Raw genomic sequence first — 17359 nt, forward strand, 5'->3', positions numbered from 1 at the left:
TTATGCAATGACGTATTGTAAAGTCTATATTGCGTGTGAATAGGTATTTAGCAGACAGGGATGCAAATACGTGATACCTGCTAGTGACATAAAGCATCAGACAAAGCACGAAATATGTCTTCATCGTGGAATAGGCGGAGGTTTGTGAGGGTTTCTTATGGAAACTTGGGTTCTCAGTACATAAAATTATAACTTTATTACATGCTTCTTGTACATGTGTGTAAAATGTGGAGTTTTTCATTTTAATACTTTGATCATACTAGTATTACGTGAAAGAGGAATTCCTGTATTTTTCATGATCGCTACGATCGAAGGAAAACATGGTTATGTGCTACCATAAGAGTGACATGGTTTTTGCATCTTAAAAATCGTTTGGAAATAAGGGTTTATTTTATGACTGAGTATTCTACGGCTATCATTTTTGTTTGCGTTCTCCTCGCAATTCTTTCGTTTTCTTCTATCATCTTGTAGATTTTGCGGACAAAGTCATGAGTGCTTAGCTAGTGTCTTCTGCAGTGAATTATTTATGAACATGAAGCTAATTGTACTGTCATCTGTATTAAACGAAACCCACATGCTTTGAATAGGCATTGATGTTTTCTTTAGTCGAGCTAAAACGTCATAACTTTGCATTTGAAGAAAATCCTCTTCGATTTTGTGCATATAAAAGAAATTGTTGATTTTTCACATTTAAAGGCGAACGTGTGGATAAACTTTCTGTTGTACATGCATATAACTCTAGTGTCGAATGATTTGCAAGGCTAAAATATTGATATATTCTTTGTCAATTACTTTGAACCTCTTTCATCAATATTTTCCCCCAAAATATTGATATAATGTCGGTAACAAAAGATTGTGCATGTAAGACTTAAAAGAATATGATTTGTTTCTGATTCAAAAACATTCTACCTTATTTCATTTATTTTGAGTTTTTATCAATATTTTGTTGACATGAACATATGCTTTTAGTCCACTTGTTCACATTAGACTATGCTTTGTTTGACAATGAACCATCTACTATAGGTGGTGGTGTCTTTAGATCTCCTGGTCCGTGTGACCGATGATGCGATAGGTCTCCGTCGTGCATTCGACACGTGATGGCTAGCAATTAGATAGGAAAATGCCAACATGTAAACACAATCTTAATTTAACCCCATATGCAATTAATCAACGGAAAAATATAAACAAAGGAAAATAAAAAGTACAGAGAAAATAAGACCAGTTGTTCTAGAAGAGTGCGACACCTGCCATGTAAAACTTGTAAGTAATGTCACGTTCTTAAATAAGAACAAGGTGTATAACAATGGAAAGAACAGGTACCAAACACTTCCAGCTTCATATCACAGAAAGGAATAGAATATTTCTCAATGGCATCTACAGCTGTAGTAAAACTTTTCCATAATTTTCATCAAACTGCTTCTCATGAGTTGTGTTTCAGTTTACGGCATTTTGCATGACGATTTTTAAAGGAGATTTTTGAGTATTACTATAAAAAACTTTTTTCTGAAACCTGAATTTGCTACATTTGATCAGAGTATCTTGGGAAAAGATTAACCTACTTTATTAAATGGTGGTTCTCGTCCCCTACGTGACCGTAGGTGAAAGGGACACAATGATGTATAAACTCCGGAGTGCTGATAGGCGTGACCCAATAGGACAGGTAAATGTAGTCTTTGAAATCCATAATCTTCTTTTGCATTTAAAATATTTTTACCATATTGTTTTCATTCCAATATCCTTGGATACAGAGGAATACATATTGCGCAAATCAAGGATCTGCAGAGGGGCGGGGATCAATATTTCAAATAGAGGTACATTAGTAGTAAGGGTTTAAAATTATTATCTTTTTTCTTGGGTAGAGATATTTTGCCAAAATTTATTTTCTCATATTTTAAGGAAATGTAACAATATTATCATGAATGTGATAGCTAAAATATCAAGGTGAACGATACACGCCCAATGGGCATCTTGTTTACAGATTTTATACCGCAATATACTATCCAAATCTTGAAACGATTCAAAATTGAAATATATAGATGTGACTTTGAGATGATTATGAAACCCAATTGGTTATAACACTATTTTAAGAAACATCAAATAAATTCACATTTGAATGATAAATGTTTTCAACGAAGGTATCCAACATAATGGTTTTGATCATAGATAATATGGTTGTGTGCAATAACCAAAATCCATTGTATCCTCTGTGTTAAAGTGTGAAAACACGTGAAAGTATAATAATCATTACGTTCATAACATTTCATAAATAGTTTTTTTTTTATCTTACCCCATGGTTAAGTTCAACATTCACGAGGACTGATGTCATATAACCAATTAAAATAATGTTGGACCAAGATTGTTTGATTAACTATCATAAAGGAATAAAATCCTATGGCTGTTTCTTGGATATAGACCTGACAGCAACCAGACTTTTAATTGTTTTCGATTTTTCTGAAATTTTCACCGTTGGTTTCCTACCTAATGCACCAATCATATTAAAATTTTAGATGTACTTAGAGTAGGTCCATGGATTTTGTTGTCATACTTAACAATGTTCCTGAAAGTTTGACATTTTTCAAAATTTATATTACTTTTCTCTTTATTTTGCAACATTTGATACGTGTTCGAGATCATGAGTTGCAGCTGTTTGTACTTATCAAAACTAATATAGTTTGATGGTGTAAGCTGTTGTTTTGATGTGTGTGTGTGTGTGTTTGTTTGTGTATGTGTGTGAGGGTGCATGTATGTGCGTTTGTGTGTGTGTGTGTGTGAGAGTGTGTGTGTGTGTGTGTGTGTGTGTGTGTGTGTGTGTGTGTGTGTGTAAGGGTGTGTGTTTGTTTGTGTAGGGTAATATGGGGTGGGTTGGTTGTTTGTGGGTTAGTGTGGGTGTGAGTATCTTTTAAACGAAATAGTGAACCCTGTCGTAAACAAGCATCAAATGTCATATCACACGCCCGAGGGACATTTTTGTCTCTAAAATTGTCTTTTGTATGCCCTTTTTTGCAACTCACAGAGTATATTGCTTATTTCCACCAGTCAAATAACGTTTATGTTGTAACTTTTTTGGTCTCTGAGATATTATAAAAATAATTTGACGCGAAAATTGCCTTTTGCTGTTACATTTCAAATATTGATGGTGGGAGGTTATCATCAAGACTCTTTTAAGCAGTATAGATTTGGATCGTTGCGTGGTAGATAGTATTCCACATTATATGTCAAGTAGGAAAAATATACATGATTTACTGACCCCATGCCTAATTATTTGGCACACCTGTTTGTTGGTGCCACCTTCTACGTGAAATGTAATCCATGCTATACCGTTTTCTTCCTTTTTTCCCAGCCACGCCTATCGGAAAAAAATCAAACTTTTAATGAGTACAGCATTTAAACTATCATTATAAAACACCCTCCTACTTCTTTACATCAAACTTATCACACCGAGTGTATGAATAGCACAAGTTATGCCATCGTATTGGGTTTTTGATTCTTTGCGAATAACTCAGTCTTACATATTCTTATGTTCATAAACTATAAAAGTCATCAATAAGAAATGGAAACATTTACACTATAATTCTACTAAGTATCGCATATGGTGTATAGGTTATGGTTTAATTACTATTTAAAAAGAACACATTTACTTCCATTACTCCTTTAACCTCCTCTGTCCAAATAGTTTTAAGTTAAAAGGTTACGATCCTTATTTCCTTGAAGTCGACCTATCTATACTAACATGAAAGTACTTGATAATGCTTAGAATCTCATGATAGTGTTATATTTTGTAGTTTTGAACTATATGATTTATATTTAGCATGAAATATGAAATCACGTCAACTCAAAGATCGTGTGAATGCTTGCGTTATCGGAATGACAACAAAGTATTGTTGTACTTATACTAAATTACTCTGTAATAGATTTTGCCCGTCTTACAGACATGAATCACAGCAGGAAGTCTTTAAAAGAAAGACGGGTGCTGTATCATTTCCGCACAATTTGTTATGGACACAATATATTGACCTATGTAGTATATAACTATACTTTTTTGAGCTGCCTCTAAGTAATAATTTGGCAAGTAAGTATACATGATTGTAATTTTGGCAGTGACCCTTGTGAACTTTACGATGTAAGCATTCCTATACCTACGCTAGTACCTTTTTATGTTCCTTCCCACTTGGTTCCTCCTCTGATCACTGCGCGCTAGAGTAAAGTAGTCCACATGACGCAAAGCTGGAAATACCAATCACAATTACCGGGGACGCTCATATGGTTTACGATTGTACGGAAATAGAAGCACGATTGATAATTACTGATTGACACACTTGGTATAATACGTCACTGGATTCAACTAACGACTCAGCAAAGGCGAGCATGCGTACAGTACCATATAATTCAATAGTTTCGACTGGGGGTCTGTAGCTACATTCGCACGTATAGTACTAAACTGTTTTTTCTTGATGGGATGTCTTGGCAGTAGTTGGGGTACTTGGGGGTTACTCACGACGACAAGCTACCAATAACGTTTTTCTTAGATGAGTTCCAGAGAGCAACGCTATGACGAAAATCATAATTTTACAGTTAGATATACACAGTGACCTTAGGCCAAACTGAAGGTCAATGTATACCATGGCAATAAGATAGGTGTTAAATTGTACTTCTCGACTTTTCATCCTAACAACAATGTGGCATAGCTGTGATGTGATCAGTGTACCGGTTGATATTCTTGTTAGATAAGAAATACTTAACTACGAACATATGATTGAACGCAGATATACCTGACATGTCGTTAATGGTAATGTCACACATATATCACAACATAGTTTCACTTAGCAACATATCAATGATGAAACATTTTAATTGTGATCAACCAATTAACACAATGCCGTATAGCTGGTGATTTTCACGGGTCAAATTTTCGGGACTTTCTTTTAAAGGGAATTTTTAAGAATTACAATTTTAGGATCTGAGCGTAAAAGAAAACTTGTCTCATTATTTCGCGGATAAAGTTTTCTGGAAATAGTACTGCAAAATAGCGAAAATATCCCGCGAAAACAGGCAATACGGTATATGCTTTCCGAAGTAAACCCTGATCATTTGCATATCAACCTCCCTTATCAGCTAGTAGTAATCGTGAAACATAATTTGTTTGACACCTGATCTCTGTAAATGACATAGATTGTGTATGGATCATCTCTTAAATCATTCTGAGGTACCTGAATGGAAATATTGATACATTGTTTGATACGAAAGTGGACATTCGTATGTTGGTGACTTCTTATTCTTCTTGAAATTTTTTCCTGGTATTTTCTTTAATAATCTCAGTGTAAATACGTCTTTCATGTATATTTTGCCATAGTTTTACACAATTTAATTTGAAATTCTATTGACATGTCGGTATATTATGTTGACATGGAACTGATGTTTGTTAGAGGCAGTCAAACCAACATTGATAATTATTAAACTTTATTTACGTCGTTAATTATTTCGGCAATAGTTCTATGGGAAAATAGTCAGAAGTTCACGCTTCATTGCACATATCATGACCATCATGCCTTGTGCGCTTTAGAAGCGATCACGGATACCGGTGTACCCAAACATAAGATAATATTTATTTATTCTTATATACCAATTTTTATTTAAATTTTTTGAAAATAGAGTTTTAGTCATTTGTGCTACAAATTATAAATAATTGAACACTTACACAAATAAGATTAGTTCAAGTCTCTTGTAGGGAGCATGGGATGTAAAGAAAAAAAGTGACAACAACTATGAGAAAGGAATTTGATTTGCAAAATGCATTTCAGTTTTCGTTTAAATTTCATTCGATTAGGACAAAATATGCATTTAAGATGAACAAACATAAACTGAGCATGGGTTCATATTGATATACCCCAATTCCCCAATTATTCCATTATGTTTAACCATTCTCGACCATTCTTTAATTGCAATTTAAATAATACAAAAAGACAGAAAGTATGCAAAATAAAGGTGACAAATAAGAATTCTTTGCTGTATTATTGATAATATGAAACAGACTTAGTCCCAGAATAGGAAAATATATATTTACAATCAAATGTCAAAATCAACCTAGAACAGCGCGATAAATGTCTTTTCTCTTTTGTAACTCATATCTAATTGTTTCTCTTGACGTGGAATGCCCTTTTACTTTTTGTAGTTATATTCTGAATGTTCAAGTTTAATGATATTTTTATTATCATTTATTGCAACATTTCAACTTGATATTCCCGTAGGAGGAAGGCATACTACCATGGCATTTTTTTTATTAGTGTGTCATGAATAACATATGACTTAACAGAACAGAACTGCCATTGAGAAATGAGACAGGTTTGAATTGATGAAATTTCCTTCCGTACTTTTATATCTTCGAATCGCGAACCTTTTAAACCATCATTTGTAAAGAGCAATATTGCAAATGTAATCATATAACGTTTCCATCTTCATATATAACGCAATGAGAAGTATTTAAAATGATGTTTGGTCAGTCATACAAAACTGTGTACGTTTTATTGGTACATGTGCGTGCATGGGGATGGGGTGGTTTAAAAAGGTTATGGATAGCACATTCGTTTTACCAGTACGACATGGAATCACTAACCATTTTTTAACAAAAAATGTTAAGTATGATCCTGTCTCTTGGTAGCTTTAATTCCTCGATATTAAGAAAGAAATCCTTGACAAATAGGTAGTAACAGAAACAATTCATTACATTACTTTATTGAATCCAAATTCTTTGTGTTAATTGTTTTCAGTTAGTACGTACAATATCAATTGTATTCTTTTTTATAAAGCATGATGGTATACAAGAAGTTGTCCACTGATGGACAAACTCGTAGCTCAGGGTTTCAAAAGATGCAGGTTGATGATAATTTTGGCAAATTTTACGATCGTCATAGCGATCTCATTAAGAAATAGTCTATTTCTTTGTATGAAGCTGGATGTATTTGATGCTAGTTAGTTTGCCTGCCTTTTTCGTTATTGTATACCCTGTTCTCATCTGAGAACGTGCCATAAACTGCTTGGAACGACTAAGGTTAACATGGCAGATGTTGACGATTAAGCAGAGGATGCTTACTCTTACGGAATACCTTGTCTTATTCTCCTTGAACTTTTGCAAAAGTCTCCATGTAAATCTTCTTTGTCCCATATTTTTGCCTTCTTTTATTGAATTTTAGTTTGGATTATGATTATGTTGACACGTTGGTTTTTTCTTGTTTCTTTTTTATTGCCATTAAATCCGGAACATTAAATAGTAGTAAAATGGTAAACTTATATATTCAATGCGTTATCATTCTTATAATGATCTATGTATGGTGAAAATTCCCCAAAGGAAATTATTCTAATGGTATAATTATATATGTGCAGACTATAAGAAATATTGTGCAAACTTAAGCAGATAAAGGTGGAGAAGTGAAGGAAGTCAAAAGGTACATTGAATTGGGTATTAATGAGGTTTGAAGTTGAAAAGATCTTAAATACATTTTTTAGAAACAGTGATTAAATGCTTTATGTCTTGGTTTCTTTCGGTGAATGACTTATTAGTGTAAGTAATAAACATGAAATGTTGTGGCGTCCTAAGAGTTCATAGCGGTGAGCTGGTATTGTGACGTCATGTCATGATTGAATGTACTTTTAAAACATGTTTTGCATTCTAAGAAAAGCCATAAGTAAGGTCGTTAGGCGTATTTACTTTGTTACAAACATCTGGTTCTGTTCCCTTAGGTCTAAAGATGCAGTGGTTCAGTTACGCAGAGTATTGGCATAAAATAGTGGCAGACTATGCTGATTTCTTTTGGTATAACGTTATGCATGTTATGAATGCTATATAATTTTATCTGTTAATAAGATCAAGGTTTTACTTGGAATGATGTCTTTGTGTCATAGTTGAAATTTCTTCTTTCCTAAAATTATGCTATTGATCATATGACGTATGTATATATGACAACCTGCAGTAAGTCAGCTGTTTTATAGCGTGACACACACTTAATTTGTGAAGGTTTCGCATTGTCATTCGGGACCAGGAATGTTTGTATTTGTATAATAAGTTTATCTTTTAAGTTCCTTACATATCCAAATGGCCATTAACATGAACTAGACAATTTGGTATCTTTTATTCCCGTAGTGTCATAGTATGACGGTGACACCGATATCAGTTGTTGCCCTCGAGACGGACCGTGTCCCACCCCCTATCATATACCTCGTAACCACAAACGAGGACTAATTAGATTAAGCAGGAATGTTTGAGGAATGCAAATACTGCTGTCCCGATAGTCACGTCGTTACCGCATCGCACATATGCATTGACACAATCTCACACGAACGCGACAAATGTCCAGAGTCTGCTTAATGCTCCTTATTTTATCTGCCCGTTCGTCGTACAATGTCATTTATATGTTGTGTATAGGGGATTCCGCTAATTGCGAATGCTTTACATAGATTAAGCGTCTCTGACGAACTTAGTGATCATTTGTGACTCGTATCTTTTTACTCTACAAAGTTCCTGTTTGAGTTGTAGATCGTGAACGATAAAATGAGATTACTTCTATTATTGTCACCGTTATCGTCATATAAAATATTTGTGGCCTTTTGTAAATAGTGACAATGTTTAATGGTATGCCCACTTGCTTAAGTTTTATTTCAAATTATTCATTGTAGGAAATATGTGAATGATTGAATGGGATTAATAAACTTCTAATTTTGGCTTTTATTACTTTTGCTGAAATGAATTAATTCTGAGTTTGTACTCCAGTTTTTATTCTCTTATCTTTGTTTTCTTCTTTTTTCTGTTACTTCCTGCTTGATATGATTTTTGATTTCTTAACTTCCTCTCAGATTCTACACTTAACTATATACTATTCCACACTTGACTTGATCATATACTATGTCTGTTTCTTAATTTATTTTCATAGATGTTGCAATGTTATATTCTAGCTGCGGTCTTTTATATAGTCAATTACTCTGTTCCTCCCCCCTCCCCCTCCAATCTGATCAAGGGAAACACTGCTTTGTATTTCGTAATGAAAGATTAAAAGAGAAAATAACTCATAAATGTGTTAGATAATGCACATTTCGTACGGTATTATACATACATATGTATTTACGAACCAATAACCTCTGAGTACGTTTTGTAAAAACTAGTTCAGAGTAGTGATATTCTCTGGAAAGACCGATACGAGGTTAATATATTACTTACCATCCGGGTTGTTTCAACATCCACAAGCAATGTCAGTAAGGTGAAGGTAATTGTAACTGTAAACGCCCTCGGTATGGAACATCAAGTTTCAATCAGCCCAAGGTCGTCTTGGCGATCAGGATGCTGATAAACAGGCAAATGTCATAAATAAAATGCACGCGATGGCATCATAGACGTTGTAAGACACACGTGTATCCTGAAACTGACCATTGCTGTTAATTTCAAATTGATTTCAATTAAAAAGCGATAAATATAAATGTATAAATATAATACTAATTTAATTAAACCGAAGTTTGTAACATTCACAACATAACAGGCATAAAGGTTCTATGATAATGAACTCGCTTTTTACAAATGCATTAAAAGCTAAAGGGAAATGGAAAACATTTATTAAAAGAATTTTCCGAAGTGTTTTTAAGGAATTTATATATATTGTTGTTACATAATATTTCATTTAGTGTTACATTCACATGGTATGTAAGAACGATTTTAGTAATTAAAAGATGTTTCGCAGAGGAATTCCATTTTAACATACTTTTCGTTTGAAAACACCTGCCAAAATACATTTACATTACAAAAAGGGAATCTAATATAGAGACATAGTTATATATCCTCTTGGACTTTGTTCATATTCATTTTCACCTCCATCATTAATACATCCTTCTAGCAGACAGTGAACAATTTAACAATTGTAATCTGATTTTATTGGAACTGTTGTATGCCATTCCGCCCTCAATCCTTCCGGCATCTGCGCACTGTATATGCTTCATAGAATGGTTAAGCTTAGTCACCAATCGATCACATGTCTTACATCAACTTATCTCGTTTTCTTATGCCAACTGCGAGGACCAAGTTGTAAATAAAACAGATAGTACTGTTATGATGTAGTCTAAGATGCATAGTGCCATCACATCATTAAAAAAAGAATAAAGACAACATGTTGGCGTAAAGGGTAAGTCTCATCCCTAATTGATGTATTATGTCTTGTTTTCTTTAGAAGCGTTGCCTTTTTGAGGATGCAGGCACCTTTAGGTTATTAATTGTAATATCTCCCCATGACTCTCCAGTTATTTCATAAAACCTTCTTCATTTCCGTCAGGATTTCTTCTGTTGTCATCAACTAATCAAATTATGCTTAAAATGATACTCAATCAGACTTGATATTGCTAGGATTTGTCTCTAATTACACGTACTTGATATTTATAAAGTCTTCCTTTCCAGATCGGACGGGTTCTCAAGAGTTATTGATTGTATCAAAAGCTTCAAGTAACGGATACTCGCAACAAAACTTGAACTCATAATGGGCTCACTGTTTTAATTGTCAACCCATGTGCCAAAACTGAATCTAATTCATACTTGTACTTGGAATTGAAGATAACTCCCAAACTTAATTGGTTCTTTGTTTACAATAAATTCATAGTTTGACTGATTTGCGTTTTCTGTTTTAAGTTGTCAAATCAGTTTTATTGTTTTGGTCCGAAAATACGGCGCCGATAGCATGTGTTGTTTGAATATTATATTTTCAGATATAACTTCTCTTGGTGATTATATAATATAGATAAAAAATGGCTCTATATCATAATATAGAGTCGTATTGTGTTATATCGAAAGGTCTTTTCGATATCAACAAATGATTGAAGTAAGTTCTACAGCGTACCTACAACAGTTTCCGCCAATGTGCCACTTTTAAATCAATGTTTTGGTTACATTTTCCCCATTTTCTTAGGTTGCATTAACTTCGCATTTTTTTCGATATGGATTTTCTAATTTTGAACAACAGGTGGTATTTAAGAAGAATGTGTTCATAAATGATTCCGTAAACGTTTGCTAAAGAATTTGCAGCACATAATGTATGTTTGGCACCAAACTACATTAGTAGGTGTTCTTGGATAATGAAATTATAATATTGATGGTATACGGGGCTGCATACCTGGATTAAGTGGTTTAAAACTATACTTACACTGGCGTTAAATGTGCAAGATGACGTGAATGGTAGTTGGGTAATCACTTACTAGTGCCGCTAAAGTATCATGTTAGAGACCTATATAATAATGATGCTTCATATTTACATTGTGAAGTGCGCTTTATATCTTGTTACAGTGATAAAGCTGCGTCTTGTTCTGAATAAAAGCACAATGTTATTTATAGATGGAAGTATATTATTCTACCTACATGATCGATCGCTAATTTTTTTTGTTTTTGTTTTGGTTTAAAACTAGTCGGGACTGGTGTTTTGACATCGACATGCGTTATTCCCAAATATGGGATTATAGCTAAGTAAAGAATGCATTAAGGCGTGGTTTGGCGCCCGCGTTATATCCAATGTCAACGTTTTCTTTAAATAATTCCTTTTCATTAACAAAGAAGTATTGTCCATATTTGGCTGGTGGCTTTTGCCGATATGCTGATTGAAAAAGAGGTGACTTTGACTTATCTTCATGGTCACGGGGGTAGAATTTCTTAAAACACTCAAATGACTTTTTATGAATATTGACAAGTAGGGTTTTCCATCATAGCGTGTTTAACCATAAAATATGTAACAAAATACATGTAGTACTGTTATTTTGTAAAGGACAGTATATAAAGTGGTTTGATATCAGTTCGGTTTATTTAATCTTTTTAGTGATGATACAAGTAATGTATATGCTTAATATTTGTAACAAGTATTAAATGTGTTGTTCAAAGACAGCGACCAAGATATGTTTGTATCGCTCTACATTTGGTAACGAGGTTGAATTCCCTTATCAACTACATCTTAAGTTTTATATTAAAAAATTAGAAAGGAGAGCCATCATAAGGTTTTTCGAGGAAAAGACTGTTCTAGCACATTAAACGAAACGTATTTTGTCTTAGAATGCACACTTTAAGCAGGGTATGATAAACACGTAATATGAACATGATAAAGGATATCGTCTTTATGAAGGAACATAAGTAAACTGTTACTAGTTTCGGAAGCTGATATGTGAATTTGAGAAACATTTGCGATAATTTGTTCGCCTGGTAGTAGAAACATTTCGACGCTTTGCTTTATTTTTTTAAATATTTATTTAGATTCAAATAGACGTTGGATTTCAATGTTTACGTTTGTATTCCAGAAATACAGATAATTGTCATGTATCACTTTAATGTGTGTGAATAATCATCTCTGAATGAAACCAACTACTTTGATGTTGGTTTTAATGCGTATGTGCACGATCAGTTTCGTAAGTGAAATGGATACTTTAGATACTATTAATAGAAATTCAATAGTTTTTCGATAATGGTTTGAAAGTGCCAGTGTTTTGACTTGTCATGTGGAAAGATTGTTCCAGTAAAATGCTCCTGGTAAAATGCTCCAAGAAATTATTCCTCTTTTTCTCGGCACATGTCAAACGAAAGGTGTATTTTATGGGTAGAAATATTGGTCCCACTGAAGTGTCCAGGGAGTGGCATTGCATTTTAGCAATATGAAACGTACATTTCATGAAATGAAATGGAATAAAAAATCAAATTGTACAATCTAATGTCTTTATTCAGCTGTAATATAGACAGACATTTAAGATATATTATTAAGCATTACGGGGTATGAGCATATTGAACAGACAAACATAGATACATTTATGAATAATTATTGGCATATGTGTAATCAAGATAAAATTTTACATTATATTTACACATGATTTTTCACTTGTCATTATTAAATTTTCAACTCAATGTAAGAGTCTGATTTGATTGAAATAATGCTGAGCTAACCAGGAAAATTGTATATGTTTCATTTATCGAAGATTTCCTTACAAGCATTCATGAAAATAGTGTTCATTGGATATGTATGCAATATGGCAGCATCTTAACTCAACATTGTCTTTCTTGACGTCACAATACATGTGATGCATTGAAGTTGTGACATAATTAACCCCAGAATTGGAAATCAAATTAAATTAGCATTAGCACCTCGATCTTTTCCTTCAACGAAACCTACAAGATCAGTTTTCTAACCTCTAACCAGCTGTATGATAAACGTTATCATTTCAATTTCAATATTGTTGTGAATTTTTTCTTTCTGGAAAGCAGCACATTTGCATCCTAAACATATTGTGTTTACATGTCGTATGTGATTCGATTTTCAAGGGCCTGACGGACAAACTTGTAACGCATGACTTCAAAAGATGCAGATTGATGAAAATTATGGAGAAATCTTACGTTCATCAAAGTGATCTCAACGAGAATATTCTTTTTCTTTGTGAGCTATGAAGCTGGGCATGTTTGATGTTCATTAGTTTGCCTGTTGGTTCCGTTGTTGTGTATCTTGATGTCATTTGAGAACGTAATGTTAATGTCTTGGATTGCGCAAGGTTTACATGGCGGGTGTCGTCGATGAAGGAGAAGACGGTTGCTCTTCCGGAATACCTGGTCTTATTCTCCTTGTATTTTTTTCTGGGGTCTCTTTGTAAATCTTTCTGTTGTCCAAATTTTGCCCCAGTGTTATTTAATTTGAGTTTGGATTATGATTATATTGACATGTAAGTATTTTCCTGATTTTTTATTGAACTTAAGATAATCCAGAATTATAACGTATATTCGTTCTAATATTTAAGGAATGAATCGTTCTTTGTTTTTTATGGGGTGATGAATAACATGATGAAAATAACTTCTATGCTGTGTTATACGGCTTTCTCCTACTTTGCCTCGACCTGGGCGGCAGGCATTCGTCGCGGAGTGTACTGTGACCCTTTTGATGTATTTATAGCATCAAGAACTTAGAGTCAAGAAACAGTTAGACATCAGCATCGCCCAATAGATGTTCTTCGTCTTGTTCGTGATATTCATTTTCAGGCAGTGGAAGGTTTAAAAATAATCGCTAACCATTTTGTAGTAGACGGCAACATTTGCAAGGTCTCAAAACGTGGAAAACAATATTGTTCTGCTAAAAACTACTACAATGTCATATTTTGATTTATTGAATATTTATTATATGTATTATCTATCTTGATCAGTTTATATTACGCAAAGTTGGGGCCCAATTTATTACTTTTATAAGTTTAGTATAAAACATGTGTAAAGGCTCTCTTCACTTACATAATCTTACGGGATCCATCCATACGCCTAGATCAATGCAAATCTGGTTAAATTTATGGACGAATGAAATAGGCTTAATTTGATAGGTTCATCGAGTCCAACTTGAAAAGAAATTGACGAAAACTGAGAATATCAATATATGATAGGAAAGTATTATGATGAAATTGTCTAATTCTAAGTTTAATGAACAAATTCGGATCATCGTAAAAGCAAATGATCATTTCAATTATGATTTGTTTCAGCGTGTATGGGACGATTCCTGGCTGAAGACGTTTTTGCCAAAGATGCTTTGCCTCCATTCCCTGCCTCTATCAAGGACGGATATGCAGTTATAGGTAAGTCATCGGCCAATACAATTAACCTTGAACAGAGGCTCCAACACACATCATACTATTGTTGTCTGTAAACACAGTGGATGCTTATGATTATTTGGAGATGTAAGACGCTACAGTCAAATGGCTTTCAGTGTTCTTCACACGGCTTCTACTAACAACCTGTGTCATATTCCTTTGGATTGTGTTCGTGGACGTGATTATTATCCCGACTGTCTGTCATAAGGCACAGAAAGGTCAGAGACTGTAGCTGCTCTTAATACTATAACATTTGCTTTTCTGCATTTGTCGGCTTCTTAGACCTACCAAACATAAATGCATTCCTCTACTGTTTCAGGTGTAGCGTAATGGCCTGCTTATTTGTACCTCCAAGTACAAACATCTCAAACTCTTTCAGTGTTACACGTTTTGATGATAATTACCGCGATTTTGCAGTGTGAAAGTCTCTTAACTCTTAAGACAAGATTACGGTGAACAAAGCATCATCGTTTCGTTTAAATGCAAATAATCGGTAGAGCCTGTCGTTTGTTTGACATTTCCTTGTATGGAAATGCATACACAGTAACTGTATGCAGTAACTGTATCAGGTGGCGCAGTGGTAATGACCTCGCCATTCACTTAGCCGTCCGGGGTTCGATTCCCGGAACGGACGTGAAAAGGTAACGGGTCACTTGCCCGGCCACGTGGGGTTTCCCCGGATATTCCGGTTTCCTCCCACAATAAGTCCCCTCGGGCGCTTACATCCGGGCCAACAATAGTGATTAGTATAAGTTGAAAGAACTTGTTTCTCAATTGTTGCAAAATACATAACGTTTATACACAGTAACTACGATTGAATCAAACAAAACAGTCATGTATTTTTTTTTCATTTTTGCTTTTCGTTTTATTTTCGTGAGTTATTACCACAGTAAAATACCCCATTAGCCTCCGTATTCCTGATATGGTTCAATGTTCAGGCTGTCAAATCCACGATGCACCCTAGAAGTGCCGTGTTGGCTATGTTTTATCTGCTGAATATACAGACATCCAACGAAATTCCTCTGTCCATCTAAAGATATGTTTTTTGTAGTAGGTATTTTCATTACAATGCAATGTTAGGATATTGATATATTATTTTTCTGACATTTCCGTTTTCATTGACGAATCAATTTTTGTTGACGTTTTCTCATTTGGAAACGTGCCTTTACTTACTTGAATTGAAATTGGGCAACAGAGAACGCTTACATTACCGGAACGCCTGGTCCTATTCTACATGCATATTGTTCACTCATAGTTTGCCCGCGTTTTGTATTAAGATTTTGTTGACATGTTGGCATTAATTTTTTGTTGTTTTTGTTGCATGAATTTGATAGAAAATTTATGTCAAAGATGATAATAAATCACATTTAAGTTCAAACTGATTGGTCAAAAGTGGTTCGAACCATTGACCGAAATCCAAAAATAAAGTTGTGCATGAGGTAGTAACTGAATAGGTTATATCATCATAGCAGGTTCCAGCATTTTGACAGTGTCATCAAAGAGTGTGAGTGACTGTGTTAGAAAATAGCAGTGAGATGTGGTAAAGCATGGGCCACTATTTGGCACCATGGTGATACTAACATCTGTTGGGTTCTGACTTTGATGTGTTCTCTGGTAAGACGTTAAACATATACTGGTCCGTTTTCGCTGTACACGACCATTCACTTTAATTCTCATTTTATTTCTAGCTATCCACTTTAATTAAGCAGTGATGTCTTTGATACTGAAAGTCTGGTTATATTACCGTTTTATCTAGCACAATACTCAGCATCGGGTTACTAGTGAATATCAGCTTCTGGTAGAAGTCAAGGCCCACCTGCGGTTTTCAATGATGTTTCATTATTTATTATGCCTGGAATTTATTTTATATTTGCGTATTGTCTTTATTTGAATTTCAGCGGCTGACGGAGATGGAAAGAGGCTTGTTTCTGGTGACTCTACCGCCGGAGCTGTGGTAAGGCCAACCTCTATTATCATCTATGATTGTCTCCTTAAACTGAAAGGAGTAAAGTCAAAGTCATTTGTCCGGAGTTCCTGCCATGTGGCCAATCAAATGTTTCTCGGCATGACATCATACGCGCCATGCACCAAACGCTGCTGCGTTCAGTAATATCACTTCAAAGAACACAGTCCCCATTTCGCTTTTACTACAATTTACTGGAATTTCTAGCACGTGCATTTTATAGATGCTCGGTATAGTTGTGGTTGGGTGTTTGGAAACTAAATACTAAATTATTGGTTTGTAAGAAAAACAAGCAGTTTGTTTACCATGCACCAAGGCGGCATGCTTTAAAAAGCGACCTAGTTACAAGAACACAGACCTTTAGTATATCTAAATCTTAACTTATGTGGATACTTTTATATGATCCGAAATATTCCATTCCGAATCTACTTCAAGGACAAAGTTTTGTCACTGTCAAGATACTGTACCAATGGTTAGTATCACAGGTAGAAAATTAATTTACTCAAATGTTAATTAGAATTATAAATGCGTGATATTGCCATCTGGTTTAAAATTGGTAATTGAATTAAACGTTTCCACAGATGCTGTCTAGAATATTTACGTCACAATATGTATTTTTGTTCGCATTGTCTTTATAACTTTGTTTCGTATATTTTAAATTTAAATATCTTCCACACCCGCCTCATTTCTTTAATATTTGCTTTAAAGTACTCTACCTCGTCCCAATAGCACAGACATTATTCGAAATTGCGAACGTGCCACTAACAAGACAGTCCGACATTGTGT

At 34.3% G+C, this 17359-nt stretch overlaps 1 protein-coding gene across 1 annotated transcript in view; it reads left to right on the forward strand.

Moving 5' to 3' along the window:
* Positions 1-17359, forward strand: part of LOC132554072 (gephyrin-like) — an 89751-nt gene that overhangs the window by 23458 nt on the left and 48934 nt on the right. The window contains exons 10-11 of the mRNA XM_060218370.1: positions 14503-14595; positions 16509-16564. Of these exons, the coding sequence (XP_060074353.1) occupies positions 14503-14595; positions 16509-16564 (149 nt within the window). The remainder of the gene's footprint in view (positions 1-14502; positions 14596-16508; positions 16565-17359) is intronic.

The sequence above is a fragment of the Ylistrum balloti genome, unplaced genomic scaffold (assembly GCF_031769215.1).
Source record: "Ylistrum balloti isolate Yb309-2 unplaced genomic scaffold, AGI_CSIRO_Ybal_v1 Utg370376, whole genome shotgun sequence".
NCBI lineage: Eukaryota > Metazoa > Mollusca > Bivalvia > Pectinida > Pectinidae > Ylistrum > Ylistrum balloti.